We start from the raw sequence: 27,585 nt of genomic DNA, 5'->3' as shown, positions 1-27,585 counted from the left end.
TTTGAAGCATCAATTGTTTTCCCCAGATTTCCTAATACTAAGAGTGGTTGGGTTGTTTTAATGATATGTATGTACCTGAACCTTTAAGAAATCCTTGCATTTCAAGCATAGGAAGAAAGATTTATTTTTATATTTCTAAAAAGAAAACATAGCAATAAGAATGTCTATGATTTCATAGCATTTGTTGGCTTATATCATTCTCTTGTCAAAGAAGCCTTCATTTAACTCCAGAGCAGAAGAGAGTGGACCCACCACAGGCATGTGTAATAAAGAGACAGATGGCTGCACTGGTCACCTGTCAGCAGAAATTATTCACAGAGGAGAAAATGAGCAACAGAGACTGAATAATTCTTGTGTGTTTTGATTTCATAATCTCAAGCCACCCTTCCTGTTTAGAAGGTGCATTTTAATCAGAGCAGGAAACAAAATGGGGGAGAGGATGGAATATTTATAGCAGTCCTCACCAGAGATGGATGGCATGAAATATTCTTCTTTGATCATGATGGATGACCCTTGTTCTATAAGCTGGAAAGTGAGCATCCTGCCTATCCAAGTACCTCCCTATAGACTTCCTGAGGAAAAGGATGGGTCTCTGCTGTCCAAATCTGACAACTGGATTTAACATAGGAAGTAACAAGTCCCTATGTTAAGCATCACGTTGACCTGAACTGCCAGCACCAACAGGAGGACTTCAGTTTGCACTCTGGGCTTTCAGAAAAGTCAACAAAGACAGGAGGCAGGGGTGGTATAGGAATCTGGTTCTTAAATATTCATTTGGTTATAGTTATATCTAATTCACATATTTATAAATTGTACTATTGATCAAATGAAGCAAAATATTCACACAAAATACAGAGGCAAAGATAATTTTCTCTACATTCTGTATACTTGAAATTTCTCATAGTTTTAAAATTAAGTCATGGGTTTTAAGAAATACGATGTTTTTTTTTTTCCATACTAAATTTAGGTGACAATGTACAACATAATAGATTTGTAGAAATTTTTTTTATTTATCAAAGGGGGAGAATTGTCTTGAACCCCTCCCCTCACCAAACACATTTCCTTATGCAGATATCTAAAATTGGTAGGGTTTATTTTTCAAACTTCTAAGCAAAATCGGAGAAGCCAAGTAACCTTGGTTGTCCTTCTTTGGCCACTTGACAAATCCTCAACTTTCTAAGCCATGGAACCAGAAAATCATAGGATTAATAGAGAGGCAAATAGTATCTTACCTTATGCCTACCTTCTCAGGGGGATAGATGACCATGATTTATAAATTCCTCCCTCTTAATCCTATCATCAGTAGACTTTATTTTATCTTCTGTTGTTCTTTAACAAAAAGAAATGCCAAGGCTTCCTGCTGTGATATAATCCCCAGGATGTAAGATACCTGACCTGTGTTAGCATCACTCCACCTGGAAGCTTATCCCAATACAAGCAACTGGCAGAAAAGATGACCCAAGTCAACTGTGAGCAAGAGCTGTAGTGAAGAATTGGAGCTTCATGTTTCAATGTACACAAGCTCTAACAAAATTATGAGAATATGGTACAAGAAAAAGTAGTGTGGGTACCTTAGGAATTCTCACACCAATTGGAAACAGCAACAGGAAAGAGGAAAGGCAGAGGGGTAGGAAGAAGGAAACCCAGAATGGTTGTCTATATGCCTTAACCCTTTGCTTCAAGCCTATGTTACATAAAACTTGGGGGACCAGAATTCTGTATCTTTTTAAGGTCAAAATTTTCTTATACTGAACGAGAGATTATCTATACACTCCAAATGGTCAAAAATCTGTTCCCTTAAAGGTGAAATAATGTACATATTTTAAACAGATGCAAGAACTAATAGTGTTGAATGCCGCAAGCACTGTAGGTGAGCAGAGGATGGGTATTTGAAGGACGAGTTCTCAGGGCTCTCTGGTATTTCTTTATGATAATTGCCTAGAGCCTGGTAACAGTAGAAGAACTTAACTGAGAGAACTTTGCTCACATCAGGGCAAAAAGTGAGCTTGGAATGAACTTGTTCTCAGCCATGCACAACTAAGTATATTAAAATTGTATTTCAATCAGAGAGATAATTCACAATCCATTTTTCTGGAAATCATATAATAAACATTATCTGATAGCCCTAAGTCCAGTGCATGGCTATAATACTATGTGCTGTTTGAGGAATACAAAAAGATGTTTAGTGCCTAAACATGTGTTTTTCTTTTTAACTTATAAAAATCTAGTCATTGTAAACCCAAGCAAACATAAAAGGCAAAAAAGGAGTAAAATTCATATCTTAAAACTTTATGAATGGAATAGATTCATTAAATGATAACCACTCTACATATCCTGTGGTTACTAAACTTGACTATCAGCTTCTGTGTGAGTTGATCTGTTTTCCAAGTTGAGATGAGACCTAAATCTTTCAGTGTTAAAATCCTAGTTCATGCCCTTTTACCATTTATTCTACTGACTGTAGGAATCCCCTGTTATTTCGCTTGCTTTCACTCAATGTTCTTCCAAACTTTCATTCAATCCTTTGTTTCAGATACCGAGCCATGATTTGGTTCTTCATTGTGACCAGATAAATGTGATAATTACTCTCCACCAGGCTTATATTCTTTGTTGAGTTTGCCAGAAATTCTTCTAAGGCAGGTCTTGTTCACATCATACCCTTGTGCAAAAATTTCCCTTGGTAGTTGTGATGGTTAATTTTGTCAACTTGGTACAATCTAGAATCACCTGGCTAAGGAGTCTCAATGAAGAATTTTCTGGGCTAGATTTGCCTGTGGGCATACCTCTGGACAAGCTATCTTGATTATATTAGTTGAGATGGAGGACCCAGCCATTGTGGGTAGCCCCATTCCCTATAATAGGAATCCTGGAGTGTGTAAAAATATGAAGAAAGCCAGGGGCTGGAGAGATGGCTCAGTGGTTAAGAGCACCGACTGCTCTTCCAGAGGTCCTGAGTTAATTCCCAGCAACCACATGGTGGCTCACAACCACTTGTAATGAGATCTGGTGCCTTCTTCTGGCCTGCAAGCATACATACAGGCAGAATACTCTATACATAATAAATAAATAAATAAATCTTTAAAAAAAAATGAAGAAAGCCAAGCACTAGAATGCAGGCATCAATCCTTTGCTCACGACTCTTGATTGCTGATAGAATATGACTGACTGCTGCTTCAAGTTCCTGATGCCCTAATCCCCTGAGGGAGATGAACTGTAACCTGGAACTGTGAGCCAAATAAATCCTTTCACCCTTAAGTTGCTTTTGTGAAGGAATTTTATCACAGCAACATAAAACACAAGTAAGACAATTCTTTTCCTCTGAAACCTTTTGCCTCTGGACACATGATCTGTATCTCACTAACAGGGTATCACTTGCCGTGCTTCATCCTTGCTGGGCTACAACCAAATGTTCTATTCCCCCATCCTTGGCTTTTCTCGCCATCTGCTCTTATTCACTTGTTACTTCCACATAACACTGGGCTTGAGCAGTGCAGACACAGAAATGAAGTAAGAAATGCATACACTAGACCTCATGTCTATAAAAATGGTACATACGGTTACCTGGATATGTGGGCTGGGTTGAGATATATTTGACATTTAAATGGTGGGGGAAATATTTAAATATAAAGTCATTTTTAAGGGAAACTTATTTGCTTACAAAGGACCATAAACAGCTGAGTACAAGTATCATGTTTCTTACAAACTTTAGCATATAGCATTATATTTTTTACTGTGACTTCCCTCCCGTACCCACTTTCTTCTAAGTACTCAGATTTCCCATTAACATGCCTCTCTTTACATAAGAGAAACCTGTTTCCTCCAGCTCTTCTGTTCTGTTCTAATTAGTGTGGATAAGGAGAAGGAGAGCTAGAAGGACATAATTCTATGTAACACTATCTGGAAAACTTTGACTTGGGTCATTGGTTAGATAATCCTGGGAACTGTAGTGTTTTCCTTACAATGTACTTCTACATAAAATGTGAGATAAATGAGTGAGTTATCCATTCATATATAAATATTAACAAGTAGTAATAATGAATAATCATAATAAATTAATAGCTCTGTGTCTTGCATGGCTCATTATAGCAGTTATACCAATCCCCAATTATTTCATTGCCTCTTCAGAACTTTAATTTTGCTACTGTTATGAAATATAATCTAAATATCTGGTATGTCATATCCAATGGGGTCATGACTCCCAGGTTGAGAACCACTTTCCTATACCATATGCCCTACACTGTACATTATGCTTTCAAAGTTTCACAGCCACTTCACCATGGACCAAGCCCTCTGAAACTGTGAGGTAAAATGAACATTTACTATTTTCAAGTTGATTATCTCAAACGTTTTATCATAGCTATGTTATGATAACCCACATAACACCATATTTAATATTTCAGATATATTGCATATATTTATCAGAACGGTGTTAACATTCACTGTCTGATAGATTCTATATAAAGTATCAGCAACACAAGGATATATAAGCAATTTTACCTACCCTATGGAACTGAGGATAAACAGCCAGAAAAACTGTGTGATAGACACCTCAACCGAGAGCTATTTCATTGAAATAAAAGCAAGGAAGCCAATATTTTGATGGCTTCCACTCTACTCTAAAGCAATTTATCATTGAAATAATCACATAGTCCTGATCCAAATTAGAAAAACAAATTATACATGAACAAACAGGTAAACATCCACTAATGCTCATTAGTTCAAGGCCAACTGAATATTCACAGATAAACAAAGTAAGAGGGTGGGGCCCACAGCTAAAGAGTTTGTGGCACATTTGGAAAAATGATGTTTCCTACAGGTGTTCCAGTTTGTGACAGCAAGGGCTAGAAGACTTACAATGGAACATTATGTTAGCAAAAAGTTCCAGAGAGTCTTAATTGCTGTGCTGCAGGGATGTGAGGTGTTTAAATATAAAGCTACATTTTGACAGTAAGAAATATTAGGCTCACATTAGATAACACCTGCTCAGTAAGTGATAAGCAGAGAAAAGAAGAGAGCATAGGACTATTGTATGGGAGAAAACCAGGACAGTATTTAGAGGAAAGGCTGGGATAGGTACAAAAAGAAACATATTCAAGACATTAAAAAGATACAGATTTGCAGTGAGGCAAAATGGCAAATTCACAATACTCTTAGCCATGAGGCAAATACTCGCAAATCAATAACAAGAATTGACTTGAATTTGAGTAAGGGATGACAGGTCTTAAGTTATAGAGTATTATGAGAATGTCTGTCCTATTACTGACCAGCAACTCCAAACAGCATGTAGAGGCAAATGAAACCTTCAAGAAAGTACGAAGTAAAAGTTTGTATCATGGTTCCTAAATGAAAATAGAGAAGAAAATTTAGGAGGTGGTAGCAGCAAAGGAAGTTCTCTGCTAGGTAGTCAAGTGTTTGAAGAAATTGGATTATCAGAAAACAAGAAATATGTATATAACATGAAAAATAAAATTAATCAGGACAGTCAATGGAAGGGCCAGAGGACAGAACAAAATTGTAGACTGTTGGGAGTATCTTTTTACTTATTTACAATTAATGAGGGAGGGGTGGAGGGAGGGAAGGAGAGGGGGAAGGAGGGAGAGAGTGAGTTAGAGTGTTGCTGGGAATGGAACCCAGGGCCCTGTGCATGACAGACAAGCTTAGTATTCCACTGAGCCAGCTCTAAAATGTAATTTACATCCTGAAGATCAATAGGTATTGATATAGAGGTTTGGAGAATATATCATCAAAGATAGGAAATTCTGAAGAAAAATATTACTGGAGAATTGGTTGTAGAATCATGTTCTAAGTCCAAGAATAAAGATTAAAGAAAAAGATTCTCCATGGAAGACTACCAAGAGATGGTAAATTAGTATGGACTATGGGGTTTTTAGTTAAGGCACAAAAGTTGAATCTATATAGAATTTCATTTATAGGAAGAAAATATATATTATAAATGAACAGGCATCCCTTCCACATAAGGCTGATCATTTAGTCATTTGTAGCATACATATAATTTGGCATCAACTATTTGTCACCAGAAATAAATGTTATGTATCTACTCTACAAAGGCACAGAAGTAAATAAATCATATTTCTTTCCAATTAATAAACTCACCATATAAAGAAAAATCAATCACATATGAAGACACCCTATAGTGAGTTGGAATCTTCAACATTTGCATATTCTAACTGAATTCTCAAGTCCTCAGGATAAACTAGACATTATCATTAAATTATACTGTAATTCTTAGAATTTTTCTTAAGATGGCTGAAATTTCCCCTTCACATTCCCTCTTCCCCAACCCCTCTCCAACATTTTAAGCAATTATAATCATATTTCCCTTCCTTAGAGCCTATTAATTTCACAGCCTCCAAAGAGATAGTAGCATTCTGCTTATTGGAACTGATTATCAAAATCACCATGATTAAAGTTTTGGACTAATCCCCCAGGATTCCCAGCTGAGCCCATTATGGAGAACTCCTAGATAAGAGGGAGGTAACAATGTCCCTGATACAAGGCTTCCTGCTCAGTCAGAATCCACTGGAGATCAATATGTAGCCATCTTCCCATGGCAGGCAGCAATTAGCACATTAGGACATGGAGATAATAAATCAGAAACCCCATAGTTCCGTTTTCCTGTTTTTGTTTTTTTTTTTTCTCCTGTGAATAATTTTACTGTAAATAGAGAATAGGAAGTTTGGCTATGGGAGTTCCACTTTGTGGCACCTTGTTCAAAGTTAGAGTGGATGAGTATTAAACATGGTCTGGCCTTGCCTGGCCTTCAGACTTGGGGAGAGGTGACTGTGAGATCATCGTTTGCAATACTCCACTGTGAACACTAAATGGGTTACATTTCATGGCTTAAAAAGAGTGGTTTCATTAACAAGTTACTATCTGTAGAGTTAAAATTGTATTAAGATCTGCTAATAATGGTGTCAGCAAGGACTGTGACTTTTGTCCCCTCAGTCTTACAAGTGACAAGAGCCAAAGGATGACTAGCCAGTAATAATAATATATTTTAAGCAAGGACCAAAAATTATATATGAGGTAACTGAAGGTCCAAAATCCCTCAGGATGTGTTCAGAAGATTGTACATATATTGGACTACTTAAAACAATTACAGACAAGAAGGGAAGGTCCTCTCAAACCTAGTTAGAAAACTGTCCAGGCCTACCATTGGTGGCGTGTCTCAATTTAAGACTAGAATCTATGACTATCAGTGCTCTGTGAACAACTAATCCTAGTAACCCTGCCACTCACACAAAGTGACAGACGAGTGAGCCTCATCTGTAGAGGAAACTTTATTGGGATAAGAAAGCTGAGCTTCTAGGGATATGGAAGGAGACAACAGCGATGGTTGGTCAGCTCACATTTCTACTTGTTATTTATTGGTGGCACTTTAATAGAAGTTCTACACATGAAACATAACTGCTGGCTTGGGACCTTGCATAGCTTCTCTCACAGGTCAGACTCTGACTTTCTTCTATTATTGCCAAGTGTGCTCACATGGTAGCAGCACATATCCTGAGCTGACGAGGCCTGCCAAAGACCGGGTTTTGGGAAAGAAAGGAGCCAGGGTTTGAGTCCATCTTTTTAGTATCATATTCATGTGAATCTCCTTTGAGTGCTCAGCCTGGATGCTTCTGACTTAGGAATGCAAATGCAGCAGACAGGGAGGAGAGATCAATGTGGCTGTGAAAGAGAGGACTCAAGAGACTAGGGGAGACTTGTGCAGAGTGCTTGAGGTTCAAAGGAGGGGACAGACCCAAGCATCAAAGATAAGGAGAACGATGACCATAGAGCATTGCTGGGAACCATCAGGAAGCTGGCTTTACCTGAGGACATAGCAGCCTATTAATATTTGAAGAAATGAGAGTTGGGAGTCAGATATTTTAAAAAGCAGATCATCGAAGACCTTGAAAGTCAAGTGTAGAGTTTGCCCTACATTGAGAGGAGGTCCTTAGCTACAGGTGAACAAAGGCATACAAACCTCCTAATTGCTATTTGGGGATGATTTACCTGGGACTAGAAAACAGGGTGGGTTTCAGAAATAAAAGCATGGAGACCAACAATAGGGAGCTCAGAGCCTGTCCCAGGAAGCAGCAAGGGAAAAAAATCATTCTAAAGCCTCCTTTGTTGGCCAGTTGGTTTTCACTATATCATTCACTTCAAAGCAGCATTCTCCTTCCCACCTGGCCATAGGAATGAAGAATGATCCACCAAAACATTCTGTGTGACATGAGATGCAGCTTTGGAAAATATAGCTGCAATCACATATTACCTAGGAAACCAAATATAACTAAATGTAAAATGTTACCCCACACTGAGAAATAGCTGTGAAATTTGGTTATAGCTATGTTTATTGTTCATTAAGTGTAGGATAATAAGAAAATATGCTAAATTAATTCAAATGCAAATTAAATAAGTTAGATGGTAGAAATACATGGGGTGCAGTATGGGAATTGGAATGAAACTGTTAACAACACTGAACGTTTATTTGGCTAACCTTACTCATTTCACCGCATTCTTTATATATTTGTTTTGTTCCTAGAATTTTGTATGTGTTGGGACTTCCAGGCACCTCCTTCCCAGCACCTCTAGAACCAAGGAACTGATGTGAGCTCTAATTCTTTGATATATTTGAGTGGCACATAGGGAGGCTAATCGGGAATTGTAGGTCAGCAGAGGCAAAAAAAAAAAAAAAAAAAAAAGGCTTATGCTTAAGCACAGATAAATTCCAGTTGACATCTCCCTACCTAAATCCATTCTCAGCAATAAAATTATACCTCACATATCAAGAATTTGGATGGGATAAGGCTGGCTGCCAAGCATCCTTAAAGGGAGAGAGATCCTTGGTGTGCAGCACAAGTGGGCACATATATCTATAGAATTATGGAAATGCACGGCTTTCAAGTTGTCTGAAATGCAGTCTGAAGTTCATATATGTATCAAGAAAACTCAGAAACAAAGACGTTTGAATAGAGAAGTTACATCAGAAAAGTCAGAGGAAAAAAAGGAAGTTTGTGATTATTGATAATATGTTTATTTGCACAGGTACTTGTTTTTATTTATATAAACGTGTACTTGACTTTCCCCACATTAGAATACCCTGGAAAATTTAAAAATTTAGGTTTAAGTGAGGACTGAATTCAAAAAGAATTCTGTGAATTGCCCAGAAATGATGCCTTGGAGTTAGATGAATTCGTTTCCTACCCAACATCCTGAGAGTTTTTACAAAGGTCTTTCGAGGTCTGGATGGATTGTCCTGCAGGCATATAAAATTTTTATAGCCTTGTGTGCAAGACTCAACGAACCTTTATGTTCTGTATTTTTCAGTCTACAGTACATCTAACTTCTTGAGTTGTATCCTATCGCTTTGGTCAACGTAAAACTCAGGAGAAACTGACAATTTTCAGATAGAAGTATTCTACTGTCTCAATAGATCTCCAGAGGATTAGACTATCAGAATAAATCTCATCATAGGCAACAAACATCACTGCTTCCTCATAGAAAGAAAAAAAACTGTTGGAGACCATGAAGCTCTCTCCACTTACATACTCTAAGAGCCCCATCCTTTTAACCACTACCCACCATTAAACCATTTCACTTGTATATAAATGTATCTGTGTATAATGGCTTAAAGATGGAAAGTTTTTTTCTGTGAGAGGGAAGAAGAACAAGGGGAAACATATGAAAACATCTTGACATTTCCATTTTTTGTCTGAAGAAGAAAATTACATATTGAGATACTCATTATGACTCTTGCATGCCTAAAAGCTCTCCTTCTGGCAAGAAAATACCCAGTCCCGGTGGAAACATCATTCATTTCATTAAAAAGAACACTAGACCTTTGCACAGTCCAGACTTTGGAAATACACAAGGCACAGTCAAGAAATGCTTTTGAGTATCTATTATGTGCTTGACACTGTACATTCGAAACAAGGTCAAACTGATAAAAATTATATTTTATTAAAAAAATAGTGCTTTTTAATTTATATTTTCCCAGGCTTTTAAGATGTATAACTTCATTAGTAAAGAAAACTGTGATTAATACTAAAGGGCATTGGCAATGCAAGACTTCTTCTGTTGCAAGCATGCAGAAGATACTGTGAACTCATACCTGGAGATCAAACTGAGAGAAATCAATAGCTGAAACACTGGCACCAAAACATATCCTTCACTGATGTCTCTGAATTCATTGTTTGAAAACATTTCATAATTTCATTTGGCAAGGTGACATGGATCAGGTGGCAAAGACCCACAGGATAAAGACAGAGACAAAAACAAACTATAATTTTCAATAAAATAAAGAGGGAGAACGACTAGTTACTCAAGCCAAATCCATCCTTGCACCCACAGAGCTTAATCAAATGTTATCAGAGGACTAGAAGGAAAAAGCTATAGGGACCACAGAACAGAAACTCGAATGGAGAAGTGCTGGATGGAGACACATTTGTAGGGATTTCACAAGCTTTGTGCAGCTTCTTACAGCCTTACCTCTAGCTGCAGAAGATTCTCTGCTATCACAATTCCTTGTAACTGGAACTGGAGTCTTTTCCAATAATAAAAAAGAACCAATCAGGTCTCAGGTCATTCCACACTACCCGCTGAGGCTGATGCAAAGCTTGAAATTATTCTGAGAATTTGTAGCTTAAACCACAGTGTATTGCAGGTTACACCTCCTCTCCCCACCCCCAACACACTTCTACTTTGTCCCAGTCTCACCTTACAAAGAAGTAAGGCAGACTGAAAAAAGTTAACATCTGCTTGTAACTAAATGGAACAACAGCTTGGGTCTCTACAATTCATTCAATGGTACTGGGGAAAAAGACAAAGGAAGAATACTATGCTGTGAGACTCTGGACATCAGACAAAATTTGTTTACCAAGAAGAAAGAACAGTATGAAACTAAGCCATAAGGTTGCCCCATCTTATTTTCCTGAGAAAATTTCTATGAACTAGAACAGAAATGGGGACCTAAGATGGAGTTCAGCTGACTCCTATTGCCAAGCAATTGCTAAAAGGTAGGAGAGACCCCGAAAGGTCACACAGAACTAGAGAAAACACACACAAAAGATCACAGACTGCATGCTCCAGTTTACGCTTTCTCAAGAATGGGTGAAAAAAAAATGTTTGCTGATACCAATTCAAAGAATGAATGCTTGGGAGCAGAATGCGACTAATTAACTGGGAGAAGCACAAGGGCAGTGTCTGGGAAGATGAAATAACTGGGATGTTGGTTCTATGGGTGTGGGCATTGGTATTATCCATGGAGGATCCATGCATTTCTCTGTCTACAGACTTCATCTCAATTAAAAGAACTTCTACTGCCCTTATGAAAGAATACAGGAGAAAAATGGGAGAGTGGAATGAAATTATATGTGTTAGCTCTATTTTACAGGGCAAGATAAAGTAGTTTACATCCTTTTTGTCTTTAGATGTGAAAATAAATATAGGAGATTATGAGTCTCTATTGAAAAAAATACATTAAAATTGTATCTGTATGAGACTAACAAGGCAATATAAGAATTATCTTCTGTGAACCAATAGGCTCTCAGCAGATTATTGCCCCCAATATCAATAAGTACCTAGCGAAGTATGGCAGAAATGAATGGACTAAAATTAAATATAAGCAATAAGAATGTATACAAATACACCATGCTGGAGATGACAGAAATGAAATTAGTGAGGCCACAAATTCCAATAACTCATAAAAACCCCTGGCAAATTATAAGATCCAGGAAGAATATTTCTTCTTAAGTCATAGATCCAAGCATCAGTTGGACTCTATAAAAATGAATGTTTTGCCCAAGTCTCCACTCATTATCTTGGAGGGCTACACAAGAATACGGAAATATAAGCAACCCTCACTCCTGCTGAACCGAATGTTGCGTGTGTGTTAATATCAGCTGTCATTTTACATGGAGGACACTCCAAGTGCCCTGATGCCAGGTAAACTAGAAACAAAAGTGGTTGTCATGGAAAACAAAATAAAATTAAAAAGCCCTAGCCATGGAACTGCTCCTGAGCGTGTCTACTCCTTTGTTCTTGATCTAGGAAGACCTTGGCTTGGCCTGGCATTCTCTGAATTCCCTTAACTTTAAGGTCTGTGGGAACTAGAATAAAAAGCAGATTCAAGGATATGACTTTGAGTATTACCTTTGCTGCTGTCTATTCAAGTATGCCTCTCTTGGATCTGTCTTACATCCCAGATCTTATCTTTATGATTCCTTGTGGTTTCCCCTAAGACTTTCTGACTCCTCCATTGGTAGTCCCTGCCTGACTATGGCTACTGAATATGCACAAAATTTGAAAATTCTGGTTTGTTAACTGAGAAAATCAGTCCTGATGATGTCCTTATTTAAAACCAATAAAGAAAAGAAAAAGAATAATATAGTCCTTCCCCAAATAACAAGGTAGCCACTAGAAATTACAATGGGATTGATGTTAACAAAACATCAATTAGCAAAACAAAAAATTAGTGCAGCCAATGTGAGTCTAAAGCCCTGTGCATTCCAATATGCCTTCATCAGGAGGCTTCTGTTGGCAAGTCCAAAAAATGTTGTCAGGTAAAATCCCTTACTTAAAGGTGACTAGATCTCAGAATATCTTTGACCTTCCATCAAACAGCTTCTTTACTTTTGGTACATCATTTGACTATATACATCTTATTCTTTCTTTTAACTAACTAATAGTATCTGTTTTCTACAGCTGTTGCAAGGTTAGAGTTGGGGAAAAGACAATGAGCTGAGCACTGTGGTTGGCACATAGTGAAGTGGTTAAAAGTGCAAGGTGATTGAATAAGGGAGAGGTGTTCAAAGTAAGAAGGTATTTGAACCTGAATAGATAGTAAATAGCAGTCCTAGTCATACTTTGTGTAAAATAATGAAAAAGAGGAATAACTATGTGCCTTTAAATGTCGTTTAGGATACTACTTCACAGACCCACACAAGCAATCTGTGCATCCATGGGAAGACATAGTGGCATCCAATACCGGTGTTTACTCTTCATTATTTGGGGATCAGACTCTGTGAGATCACCTGCTGATTCCTGTCCAGTAGATATACATATGTGATAAACATAATACCAAAGGTAGGGGATTTTTGAAGCCTCTGGACTTTCATTATTATTATAGCTGTCATAAGTTTCTATTCTCATGGTTTTGAATGCCTGTAAATGTCTAGTTCTTCAAACATTCATTTGCAATTTTGTTGTTTATTTTTTATCATGCTTCTTTCCCTTGTTCAGAAAATAAACAGATTTGACACATATTCATTCTATTTTTGCATGAGCACTATATTTAACTTTATGATAATTGTGTTAGCATCAGTTGTTTTTTTAACTTCTTGAAAATAATTTTGAAGAATATCTAATTCTATAGGTACTATTACATGTGGCATGCCTTATACTACAGATATGACTTAGTTTATAAGTCTTATAAGGTGTGACCTTTAAACATCTGCTTCTTAGAGCCATACAGAAACTAATTTTCCCAAGGTAGCACAGATACCGAGAGTCAAGATATCCATAGAGCAGACCTTCCCAATCCACATCAGGGTCTCATCCACTATGCTGCATGACTTATGTCAGGTAGGGCTGAGGAGATGGCTCAGTGCTTGCCATAAAAACATGAGAATCAGACATGGTGGCACATTCCTGTAGTCCTAGTCCCAGGGAAGCAGAGGCAGAAAGTTCCACTGAATTTGCTGGCCAGCCAATCTAACAAAAATAGTGAGCTCCAGGTTCAGTGAAAAACTCTCTCTCAAAACTAACAATAGAGAAACACACAGGGCAGTCACTCCCTGGGTTCTACATGGATGCACACGCATGTGCACTTGCATATCTACCATAAACACATTCATGCACATAAAACACACACATACAAAGTATAGTAGGGTAACATAAAAATCATCTAATCTAGAGAATGTGAACATAAATAGCTGGGAATACAAAGAAGTCTTCTCATCCCATAATAACTTAAGACACTCTGATTCCAAATGCCTCACCTGAATTTAAGTTGGAAATTCTTAAGGGGTTCAGGATTTCAGAAGACAATAAAATTAACAATCAAGAACCAATCCTTTGTGTTACATAATTTTATTGACCATAGAGACATGTTCACCTGGATCAAGCACGTTTGCCTAATAATTAATGCACATTTTCAGCTTTTTATTATTTTTAATAATGACTACATAAACCAAAAGCTCACAAGAATATGATCTATTATATCAAAGAGACTTGGATTCAAGTATCCATTCAGCTGTTCCCTATGACTTACTTCAGTTTTCTCACTGTCAAAGTCAAGACATAATGTCCTATTTCTTAGTGATTTGGGAGGTTTAAAGGAATAAAAATATCTTCATCAATGTCCTAGTATGTGTGATAGATTAAAAGAATGTGATAAGAATGTCAAATACCTTATTACTATAATAATAAAACTATCACTATGCCTCTAATTATTATTACCTTCCTATTTAAATCAATGTTTCAAGAAGCTAAATGCACAATTGAATTTCACAGTGTTAGAGACAGGACTGGCATTTAAGTCAGTTTTATTCTAAAGCAAATTAGTTCACAATTGTGTACCTTTTATAATAAGTTAAATATATGAATTGACCTCTTCAAATTTTAGCTTATTACAAATACATTTCCAAGATCAATGTCAAGGATATCAGTCAAGATTTAAGTCCTACACATACAAGATTCAGTAACAGATAAAAGGGGAAAATGGGATTCTCATCAAAAAATACAATCTGGATTCTAATAAGAGTGATTAGAAAATAATAATTCCATTTATATTTTAAAAATACATAACAGGTAACAGTAATCAAATAAAGCAAAGAATCCTGTTTAAAGATGTGTGACTTTAACAATATAATGTTTAGAAGAAAGACTCAGCAGGAAGTGTCCTCCGCTCTAAACAGTGAGGGGCATCTGCTCCCATTTGTGGGCTAGAATGCTGCTTTTCTTTCAAAATTTTCTTCTTCTGTACCACATTTGCCTACCAGACACTTATACATTGCTCAAGCTCATTCTTCAATGAAAATATCCCTAAGAGCAGCTGTGCTGCTTTGTGGAGTTGGAACCCCTACACAATTATCTTTACTCTACCTTCTGACTCCTGACCGCAAGTGTTCATTTCTTTTCTACTGAAATACTTTGATATGCGTCTTCCCCATGAGACTGACATGTCTTATTCATGACCATGTCTATGAATAGGAAATATCTGGCTAGTTAATAAAAGATGAAGAATATTCTGAACAATAAGAAATTGTCTTACAAGTAAACTCAAGTAAGGTTTTTCAGGAGAATGGACAGAATGAGAAGATGGAGGTGTGGAAATAATTAATCAAACACAAGAGTGTACTGTAAAAGTGCAATGCTAATGCATGTATAAAAAGCCCAGAGACTGACTAAATATACATACATCTTCCCACTTGTTTGTGTACTAAATAATGTAGATATTGCTGCTTTTTTCCAAAACCTAAGTAGGAAGTGTTTGTTTGTTTTTTTTAACAGTCTTGATCAATACACCAACCTACATTAAAAAAATAAATAGACCAACACAATAAATAAAAAGTAAAAGGCCAATCAATTGCCAGCAGTGCAACTTAACAGCTACCCCTGCAGAAAACTGTCTGAAAAGGTGCTTCACACCCCACTATCCGCACGATCCACAGCTGCTCACTATTGATTTGTTGAACGCACAGAACATCTATTATCACATGCCAGTGTGAATCCAGCAATTTCTTCACCAAGTAGCCTGCTATGTACTGTTAGAGGGATAGTACAGGAGAGCTGTCTGCTGAGGGTACTAGAGTCCCCACATTCATTCCCTTCTTCCTATCCCACAAAGCCAATCTAAATGCTTCATTCCTAAACCCAGGCAACCAACGTGTGCTCAGGGCTTATATGCCTGGGTTGTCCTACATATGTATCTCCAGAGCACAGATGTAATAAGAAGAGCTGAGAACTGTCTGCAACTCCAAACGGTTGTAACAAACGTGGTAAGTGGTTAAGAACATAGTAAAGGAGAGATGTGAGATGTTCAAAACTGATGTTTTCCTGAAGTTCCTAGAAATTACAATATATGTAGCTATGTGGAGAAGAGAGAGATTTTGTGCAATGTGGAAGAGAGAGAAAGTCAACAGCAAGCTTCTAATGGGAGAAGCATTGTCATACAATGTGGTAAAGGATTCTAGATTCTGCTGACAGTAAAATGATGGCAGTGTGCTAGAATTTCCAAGGCTCCTGGTCCTGACTTAAAATGCCAAAGAAAATGCAATATCTGAAAAGAATGTCTCTTAAAAAAACACTGTATTTTAGCATGGAGGGTGAAGGGAACTCATACATGCCTACCCCTAGCTGGGAAGCCATTGATAGCTGATGACTTCTAGCAGGGAGTATATCTGTTTTCTTTAAGGGTGGACCCCATAGAATGTCAGCCACACTCTAACGGATGGACCCACATCCAACCTATGAGTAAGTACATGGGCAGCACAAACTAGACATAGTGAACAAGAAGTTAAAAGAGGGTGCAAAATTAGGAGGGGTTGTGGATGGTTCTGGGGGGACTTAGAAGAAACAGTTTGGAGTGAATATGATCAAAATACATTGTAAACATGTATTAAATTATAAAAATAATGAAAATGTTATATTAAAAAGAATGACTAAGTTTACTAAGTTTCCAAATGTGTTACAAAGTTTCATTTCTTTTGTTGTTCTTCAAAAGTATCCCAACACACAAGTGTTGGGATACTTTTGAAGTACTGACTGAGTAATCAGCTTCAGGACATGTTCAGGGGAGCTAAAGACTGTCCTCAGAGAATATTACTTAGCAAATGTCTATGTCTTTCCACAAATCCCTCATTAACTGAAAATTGTTTCTGACAATATCCAAACAGCCCCCAAAGTCAACTTAAGAGGTTTTTCCTTTCCAGAAAGCAGTAGAAGACCTTCCTTAAACTGTATGTAGCTGCTAGGAAATCAATTATACTTGAGTTTCTAATCAGATGATTTCTTTTTCTATCCCACACAAGGGAGTCACTCTTACACACAGTAATCAGCTCCAGAAAACGTTCCACACTTTAATGATCATCACATCTTTGTGAGATGATATTCACACCACCACACTCGTTAACCCACCATGCAAACACAAAGGATAATGGAATAAAATGAAAACCACTGAGGCTTGCTGTACCGTACTGTGGATTAAAGTTTTAAATGTACATTGTACTCCCAGAAGCAGTATCTATGTGACAGCACCTCAGAATTGTAAAGCAAAAACAGCTTTGATAAATATGCAGAGCTCTTTAGTGTTAGAACCAATGTTAGAATAAATGACCCCAAACCCTGCCATATATACTCTTCTTTAGAGCTTTAAAAGTTGCTTGGATATTATCAACTAAATACCTATTTTGGAAACCTAGCCATTTCTCTGTTGATTAAGTTGCTGTTCTTAGATGTGCAGTAATAAATCAGCATGTTTTCCTTTCCACTAATTAAGAATCAATTTGTTTTACCAAGGCTCATAGAAAGTGACAGATCAGATTCAAACTCCATCTTCACCAATGTCTTTTGCTATTGGATTTTATCTCCAGCCTACTCACATAGCATCATAATAGCATTCCAAGAAATGTAACTTATTTTAGGTATATAAAGAGATAGATGGATGGATGGATGGATGATAGAAGATAGATAGATGACAGGTAGATTATAGAGAGATAGATATATAAATAGGTAGATGATAAATAGATTAAAATATATAGATAATAAATAGATAATAGAAAGAAGATAGATAATAGAAAACTACATAGATAATAGATAAATAAAAACATAGATGATTGATAGATAGATAGATAGATAGATAGATAGATAGATAGATAGATAGATAGATAGACAGATGATAGAAAATGATAGATGATAGATAAACAGGTATGATGATTGATAGATAGATGATAGATAAGTAGATGATATAGATAGATAGATAGATAGATAGATAGATAGATAGATAGATAATAGACTATTCTACAGAGTACTCCCTTTCCAAAAATTAAGTAAAGGGTAAAGGCCTGATTTTATAGATGGAATTTCATTGACAATGCCATGCACATATGTACTATTTTCTCAAGGACAGGCTGCTTATAGCACGTAGAGTACCCAAGCAATTAATTATTAAGAGACCCTATGCTCTTCCACATATTATCCAATTCTCTATATTCTTTATCTTTCCCCTGTCTTTTTTTCTTATTAACTTAGGTTATCCCTTCTTTTTGTTTTGATCCCTCCCCCAACAAAGTCATGACTTGGTTTGGCTTATGTTATCCATGAGCTCATTGAACTCTTCTAGTGACATCAAAAGATGACAATCTACTCCTTACACAGACTAGGTCTCATGAATTTATTAGCATAAGAAAGGGCATAGGATAGCAGAGAGTAAGCTTCATTTTGGAGGTATTTGTGCAATGAAATAACAAATTACAACTATAAGAACCAAGTTCAATATAGAAAACAGTGGTTTATGAGATAAAGTAGTGAGACTGGTTGGAGGTAGAGCAAACTGGCTCTAATGCTAATTCCAAACGAGAAGATCCTACAGATAATTAGAATGTCAAACTTTGGATGAAGGAATACCCATTGTAATACTTTTAATCAACCTTGTACTTTAATATATTTGCTTGAGTTTTATTAAGCTTATAGTCAAACTTCATAGCCACATACAATGCATCTGGCTTCTATGTACTTATCCAATTCAGCAATTAAGATGCTATGTGCCTCATTTACATACCACCACCTAATAACAGAAGCCCTTGTACACTCTCCCAAAGAAGAGTCAAATAGAATCTGTGAGTGATTTGCTTTCCTAAGTCTTCTATGAACAAGAGATCCAAGAGATTTGTTGATAATATAACATCTAACATGCATTTCTCCAAGTATTCATGCTTTGAAGCTAGTGTCATGAAAGTGGATGACATTTTACCAGTCCTGGTCCAAGTACCTCATTACATACCAACAAATTGTCCAAGTTAGACTGAGAAACAATCTTCTCTGGGGAAAAGCAGAAGCAAATCAGAGAAACCTAGAAAGAGTCTTAGTTAATCTTCACCAGGAAACACTTGACCTATGTGACAAAGAATGATAAATCAATGGCAGAAAAATTCATACATACCTTCTGTTGTGCACACCAACGATTGTTAGAGGAACTTACCTTTTTGCTTTTTCTGTGTGCAAAGTCTCTTCCTTGACATTCGTTTCCTACTTGCTGTTGAATGTATGTGCAATGGGAATAAGCTTGTGAGGGTAAAGCGGCATTATGCCACCAGTGAGAGAAAACAAATGGGTCCTAGTGAGTCTTCCACAGACAAATTGGAGGGAAAAGGAAAAAACAGATAGCAAAATTCCCTCAGGTACCCTGGATTGGCCCATAACTGCCTGTCTGAGAGTAAAATAGCCTTTCTAAATCATAAATATGGAAACTGGATTCTCAGTAACACTGAAGCGCTCAGCAAAAGCAATTGATGCTAAGCCCTTCTGCAGACACCCTAGCATATAACATTTTCCTCTAGATTTCCAGATTCTCATTTGTCCCCTTTAACATACCAACGACAAGGGAATACCATGTGGATCACAAGGCTTCTGAGAAATTGGAAATGGAAACTGCTAGAGATACCTACACACATGGTAAAAGTTGATAAATAAGGAATCAAGCAAAACTAAGTAGGCACAATGGATTATATATAGAATTATTATAATGGGCTCCCTTGTGGGTCCACTTCAATATGGCTTCACTCTTCAATCCATTAACCTTGTGTACTTGTTTTATAAAACCAAATATTGCAATGTGTTTAGATCATGATGTTCAAGTCTACCACCAAGGCAATGTTTAGATGACTTCAGATACTCAGAAGGGCCATCTAAGGCACATCCTTTCACCAAGTCTCAAGCATTTGCTTAGCTGAAAAGAGGCCATGGTTAGGAAAATACCACAAGAATGAGGTGGAACGACAAGTTATAGATTCTCATGACACTGAAACATCTTTAGCAGCAGCATTGTCGCTTCCATAAAACCAGTGCTTTCTTAGAACTAAGTCAACAAATGTACCTGTTACTTCACTGATGGATAAAATAGTAATCATAGGATTTCTCTCAACATGAACAAAATACACTGTGTGTGTGTGTGTGTGTGTGTGTGTGTGTGTGTGTGTGTACCATACTTACAAATTTGAAATGTTTATATATAAAGGACAGTTATGCATACAATCTTTTTCTATATTGCCCTTGAATATTTCTCTGAGCCACCTGAAAATATCCCCAATAGGTAAAGTGTGAACTCACGGTCATTGCACTGGTTTCCCGAATATGATGTCATAGAACAGTCGCAGGTGAAGCCTTCCCACTGTTGCATGCAAACCCCTTGGTTGGCACATGAATCCTCCTGACAGGTTGTACTGGGTCCTGGTAGTGCCCAAAAATGAGAGTGGGATGGGGTGAGAAGGAGAAATAGAAGAAACATTAAAAATTAGTCAACTAAGAAGGCACCTAAATCGACCACTATCATGCCCCCAAACACTCAAAAACACAACCATCAAAAATATCAACAAAATCACATGCAACAGAATTCAGTATTTATAAACTATGACAGAAATACATACTTTGCCACAAACTATCAACAATTACACAGAAACGGGAGAGGGCTGAACACATGTTCTCCTTTAGGTAGACTTTGCATAAAAGCTTCATGTTCTATCACTCACCTAGAAGATACCTCATTTGTAGGGATTTGTTATTGAATAATGCTAAAGTAGAAAAAAATGTATTCTCATAATTCCATTTAAATAAAGCACATTTTTTTATTCTGAAACTAGAAGCCCCTAAGTCTATTTTGTGATGCTAGAATGATGATAAGTAGAAATGAGGAGGAGGAGAGTAAATGAACTCAAGTGTGCTGTATTCTATAGGTGTTAAGCAATTTACGTAAATTGTGTTATTAAGTCCCCCAGAAGCTCAAATAGGTAATTATGACAAACTCCATTCCATAGATTTAAAGTGGTAAACCAATTTACCCAAGGTCCCATATTTCCTCAAGAATGCTAATGCCTCCTTTAGAGAGATTAACATTGAGACTGCCTCTTCACCAGAGCTTCCCAGTGTCACTTGGGAATTGATAGAAATGCAAATTCTTGGGGCTCATCCTGAACCCACTGAACTGGAAAGTTAGAGGGAGACAGAAATCTATCTTCACAACCTTCAGAAATTTCAATACAACCTACAGTGTGAGAACTACTATACTACACCACACTGTTACTCAGAAATTTAATATACAGGATAGGTTGTGTCCTCTCCTGGGGCATTTCTATACCAGAAGATACAACGGAATTATTTTGCTGTAAGGAGAAAGTATTAAATGTTGGGCTAATTTTCTTTCTCTTGTTATTTCTATTTTATGTGTCTTTACCTAATTATATGTAAATATAATGGTGCATGTACATAATTTCTAAATGAGTATATCTACTCCCAAGGCATTCTAGGAATCTTTACTTTTTCCAGATGGGAGTAGAAAAACCAAACAAGTTTTGCAGTCTCATCTCTACAGACTGCCACTGAAATCATTCTTTCGGTCAGCCTGGCACCAATCTTCAACCACTCTCTTTTCAGTCCTTACTTATACTTTAGCCTTGGGGTAAATATTAATAGAAATAACTGAGCTAACAAGAAATAGTGCAATATTCAGGATAACTCCAGATCCCCCAAGATCCTCAGCAAAGGGCATGGGTTCTTTGGCTCAACAAATGTCTTAGTCTGGGACTAATGCATAAAAGCATTTGTCAGAGTGAAGAAGATGTGTCTATTGCAATGACTATCTCTTTTGCATTTTCCACGCTAAGCTTTTTCAGAAGCACAGAATACTAAATGGAAGCATGAAGGATTTTAAGGATGTAAGTTCAACAGAGATAAAGGACTAGAGAGGGTCCACCTTCTAGGTGGCAAGACATTTCGTATTTATTCATGAAGGGCGGAAGCAGTACAGGCCATCATTCATGAGACAAAGCTATTAGGAGATGACATAAGAAAGTTCAGGACAATTAGTAACACTGGGGGAACAGCCCCACCGCTGGGTTTCTGTAGCTCCTATTTGCCATGCGGTTCCCGCATGCAGAGATGAAAGGAGGTACATGGCCATGTTCTCAGTGGGTCTTAAACTTGAGCATTGTGTCCTACACGTTTCATTAACAATGGCAAATCAGGACAGCTTCTTTCAAAGGACAAAAAGCCTCTGAGAAGTCCACAGGGCTCCCTAGCCAAATAGCTCTCACCAGACAATGGACTAGTAATTCAACTGCGCTCAAGAATCAGAAACACATGGAAGGCTTTCCGTTGAAAGAAGAAAACTTTGAGAAAACACAGTAATTCTTTGCATGGTTACTGAGTCTACAGAAAAGCCATTCTCCTCTCCTCTAACTACCATATTTTAACCATTTTTAAGGACCAGCCTGCATGCCTCCCCCAGGTGAAACATTCTCAGTGAACTACAAGAAGGATTCTTGCCCTTCTTAGTGGCCACAACACTTATTATCTATGCCATTAATTTCTACATGTGATAATGTTCAATGTAGCATTTTATTATGCATTATAACATCTTCTATTATTTTTTATGTTTTTATTTTTAGCTATTTGTTATCAAAAGACTGATTGTTGCATGCTTTTTAGAAGTCATGTATTATGCTTTGGGTGGGTCCTTTTGGCCCTAGGACTACATGCATTCAGAGAAAGTGTTTCAATACATGACAAGCTGATATGAACTGTTCAACCCTTCATTTTCCTTTGTCTCATACTTTCAAATCATGAGTGAGTAAATCTTTAACATCTACTAAAGGTTGGTCAGGAATCAAACACAGAGGGAATTGCAGGTCATTTCCAAATTCTTCTAAGCTGTGCCTCATACCGTAAGGGTAAATACATTCAGGTAGCATTCAATGACTGACTGTATTATCACCTTCCAGCTGAATGTTCAATGGCTTCACATCAGTTTGAAACCAAACATAGACCTCCTTTCAAGGTTGTGATCAGAAGGTCTCCCATCCCTGTATCATTTCCTACTAATTGTCCCCAGCTCACTGTGCACCAGCATCGTTCCCTCCTCTCTAACATGGCAATACTCAGAATGTTGTCACCATGCCCATGTCATGAGCATCATTTGCAAGCTGTGATCCAAGAACATTTCCAGACCCCATATAGCACTACTGCCTGGGGGTTGGATGAGGAATCTGAGTTGTAATGGGCCCTTCAGGTGTTTCTGACACCTTACTCACATTCCAGGTCCAGTGCTCCAGACCTGCAGCTCATCACTGTCCTCAAGTTCTCTTGCTCCTGCTGGAGCCACAGTATTAGAGATCACTCATGCAGATTTCTAAAACACTGACTTAGATTTATTCAAGTTTCAGCTCAAAGAGAGTATGCTCAAAGCACCTAACTGAGGAGGTCCCCAGCAGCATCACTCTCCAGCAGATCTTCTTGTTTGTTTTACTTAACAATTACATGACCTATAATTAAATTGTTTGTTGAATTCTTCCCGCTAATGGAAACTATCATGCTTGCATGTTTATGATTCTCAATGTATTATTTTGTTATATATTTACAACTTAGAATAATCAATTAACTCGGGATATCTAATAACTATATCACCTCACATGCTGATTACTTCATGTATGATTTGAAAAAGATTGAAAATCTGATCCATTGGCAACTTTCAAAGTATATAATGCATTGCCATTTACTGTAATCACCAGTCTGTGCAATAGACCACCCAGGTTCAATTCTCTTGGCTAACTGAAACTTTGTACCCTTGGACCAATATCTCCATCCACTTCATCCACCTCCTCTCCCAGCCTCTGTGTCTATCATTCTGTTCTCAACTCACAAAAGTTCAATTATTCAAATTCCATGCAAATAAGACCACATATGTGTCTTTCTCTGACTCACCAATTTTACTTTATCGTATAATCACTCGCATCACTATTTTCATGAATACAGTTCTCTCTTTTTTTCTCTGTGCGTGACATGGGTACATGCATGTGTGGGAGTACATGTGCACATGTGTACATGAGCATATAGAGGTCTGGTATCAGACTCAGGTATCAGTCCTTGGGTGTCATCCATTTTGAATGTCTCTGGCCTAGAACCCACCAGTCAGAGTCAGCTGGCTGACCAGAGAGTCCTAGGAATCTGCCTGTCTCCACTTCCCCAGTGACAGATTGCAGATGCTTACCACCATTCCCTACTGTTCTGTTTGGAAGCAATTTTTATTAATTCTTTGAAATTTTTTAAAAATATTTTTATTTTATAATTAATTTAATTTAACATATCAGCACAGATTCCCCTGTCCTCCCTCCTCCCACCCCCATCCTTCCCCTCCCCCAATATGCCCCCCATTCCCACCTCCTCCTGGGCAAGGTCTCCCCTGGGGAGTCAGCTCAACCTGGTAGATTCAGTATACTTCTGGCTACCTCCTTCAACCTTTTTAACATGGGCTCTAGGGCTTGAACCCAGGTTCTTGTGCTTGCATAGCAAGCCCTTTCTCAACTGAGTCAAGTCCATAGCTCAGTATCTCACTTTTTAAAGGCAATATGTACATATGAGTCATATTTCTTTATCCATTTATCTGATGACCACACCTAGGTCAATTCTATTTTTTAGCTATTATATACAATGTTGCAGTGAACATTGGAATAGACACATTTCTTTGACATATTGATTTTTAATTCCTTTGGATATGCGCCCAGAAGTAGTATTGTTAGATCATATGCTAATTCTATTTTCAGTTTTCCATACTGTTTTCTGTAATTATCATATTAATTTACATTCCCACCACCAACACATAAGGATTCCCTCTTCTCCACTCTCCTGCCAATTTATCAAAGTCATTCTAATAGAGTTATTAACTCATTGTGGCTTAATTTCTGTTTCCTCAATGATTTGATATGAACAGTTCCTTATACCTGATACACATTGGTATTTTTTATTGGATCATTTGTTTGCCAATTACTTAATTGATTGGGTTCCTTACACATTTGAAATATTTACCTATCAACAAATATTTGGCCTGCAAATGTTCCCTCATAATCTATAGGTTGTGTCCATACTCTATTAATTGTTCCATTGCTATGTGGAAGTTTCTAGTTTTGTGCAATCCAATTTCTTTATTTTTTTTGTTCTCTGTATTTTGAGTATCATGCAAGAGACCAGACCAATTTTATAGAGTAATATCTTGTGTTTTCTTCTAGTGGTTCTATAGTTTGGAGTCTTATGCTTAGTAAATATTTATACTACTCTGGGTTGATTTTTATATATGGTGCAAGATAAGGTAAGTTTATTTTGTGGGTACCAAATTGAATCAATGTTATTGAAAATAATTTCTTTTTTGTAGTATGTTCATGCTACTTTTGTCAAAATTCAATTACATAAAATTGTACATTTATTTCTCAGCTGTCTGTCCTGTTTAATTAATCAATGTATTTGCTATGCAGTAATTGAATATGGTGGGGGAGTTTTTCAACAATGTTTTCCACTGTATATCCTTTGATATTAGCTAACCTTGACTAAACCAGATTAAAAACATAACAATGGCTATGAACTACATAGCATGCTATTAGTTGGGTGTCTTAACTCCTAGCTCTATTTTTCACTTCCTTAGGAAACATCAGGTTGTATGTTTCCATAATTATTTTATTAGATAGTAATCTAAAGGCTGATCCTTCTTGATCTGAAATTGCTTTTCTCTCCAAGAACTGTCTCACACTCTCATTTGATGACCAACCCTCTCCAATTCAACCTCTATAGCACATGGCACCTGACTTTGTCACCTCCACTTCCTGTTCTATAAAATGAAGTTAATGGAGTATCTTTTATATTTCTAGACCCTTGAAATAATAAAGGTCAAGATCCTGGTAATAGAGTGTACTGTCCCTCTCCTAATACTTAAGCAGAACTTAACCAAACATGTCTCAAAATCCCAAGTTAATGTTGATTAATATTGCTAAGCCAGCACCAGCTTCTACCTTGAAGGTAGTGCTGTGGGATGTTCTGTATGCTGTGAATCTATGTTGCTCTGATTGGTTGTTAAATAAAATGCTGATTGGCCAGTAGCCAGGCAGGAAGTATAGGTGGGATAAGCAGACAAGGAGGATTTTGGGAAGAAGAAGGCTGAGTCAGGAGACACCAGCCTGCCATCCAGGGAGCAGCATGTAATAGCACACAGGTAAAGCCACAGAACATGTGGCAACATATAGATTAACAGAAATGGGCTGAGTTTAAGTGTAAGAGCTAGTCAGTGGTAGGCCTGAGCTAATGGCCAAGCAGTTTTAATTAATATAAGTCTCTGTGTGTTTACTTGGGTCTGAGTAGCTGCAGGACCAGGCAGGACACAGAAAAACTTTCAGCTACAAGGTAGAACTGAGGCCATGTCAGTGGTCATCAAGTTACCAAAGCTTCTCTTACCAAAGATACCCAGTTGCTCATGGCTTCTCAATTGGCAGCTGAGATGATCATACCGTCAGTATGATGAGCGGCAAGACGTTAGTGCCAATTTCAGTAACACCTCAATGCTCTTTAGTCACTCTATCCCCCTCATAATGCACAGAGTATACAATACTGGGGCATGGCATGAGAAGTAGTTGATGCTAAGATGCCCCCATGCTGTCCTTTTCCCCAGCAGCCTTTGATCTGGGGTCTGTTTTTAACCAGCAACATCCGAGATAAGTTGATTTGTTTCATTGTTGAATTAGTGATATATAATGCTCCCAGCATTGTCCATTTCAAGCTACAGCATGCTTTGTCTTATCAGTTGGCTTGCAGAACTGCTGAGAATCTCTGTTATGAAACTGCTGAGAATCTGTTATGAAACAGGCCACAGGACACCACAATCACCAATGGTTCATAAACCAAAGTCTATGTTTATATGGTAAGAGAGAAGTGATATCCATGACAATAATGAGACAGGAGTTCACCTTGATCCAGTTAGAGGAGGTGTAATAAGGGAGACAAAAATAGCTGTTATCCTTCTTGCTCAGGCACCCTATTTTGGGAGTTCCTGGACCACAGACGCCCAATAATGACATCACTCCTTTTTTTTTTAAAAGTCAAAAACAACAAAGACCTCACAAGTCAATGTGACTTTAAAAAATGCAAACTAGGCCCTCATTCTCAGATTTCACTTTTTCCCCTTCAGCACTGACTTTGTAACATGTTGGGGCAACAGAGGGTAAGTAAAAATAAGAGAGAAGGAGAGGAGAGAGAGAGAGAGAGAGAGAGAGAGAGAGAGAGAGAGAGAGAGAGAGAGAGAAGATGGATTTCAAAGAACAGGCCTAACAAAATAAAGGTAACTTAAAATATTTTAATAAATGTGCTGGCTAGTTTTATGTCAACTTGACACAAGCTAGAGTTATCTGAGAGGAGGGAAGCTCAACTGAGGAAAATTTCTCTAAAAGATTGGGGTGTAGGAAAACAGGTTGGACATTGTCTTAATTAGTGATTGATGTGGGAGGGTCTAATCCATTGGTGCCACCCTTGGGTTGTTGGTCCTGGGTCCTA

The 27,585-nt window shown here is 37.5% G+C and overlaps 1 protein-coding gene across 11 annotated transcripts in view; it reads right to left on the bottom strand.

The window, feature by feature from the left end:
• Nrxn3 (neurexin 3) overlaps positions 1–27,585 on the bottom strand; it is a 1,488,381-nt gene that overhangs the window by 785,175 nt on the left and 675,621 nt on the right. For all 11 annotated transcript variants that reach the window (XM_059279967.1, XM_059279968.1, XM_059279961.1 and 8 more), the window contains one exon: positions 20,335–20,454. In XM_059279967.1, the coding sequence (XP_059135950.1) occupies positions 20,335–20,454 (120 nt within the window). The remainder of the gene's footprint in view (positions 1–20,334; positions 20,455–27,585) is intronic.

Source organism: Peromyscus eremicus, chromosome 14 (genome assembly GCF_949786415.1).
Source record: "Peromyscus eremicus chromosome 14, PerEre_H2_v1, whole genome shotgun sequence".
NCBI classification, from domain to species: Eukaryota; Metazoa; Chordata; class Mammalia; order Rodentia; family Cricetidae; genus Peromyscus; species Peromyscus eremicus.
Note: the sequence above shows the minus strand (reverse complement) of the source record. Positions and strands in the feature narration are given on the sequence as shown.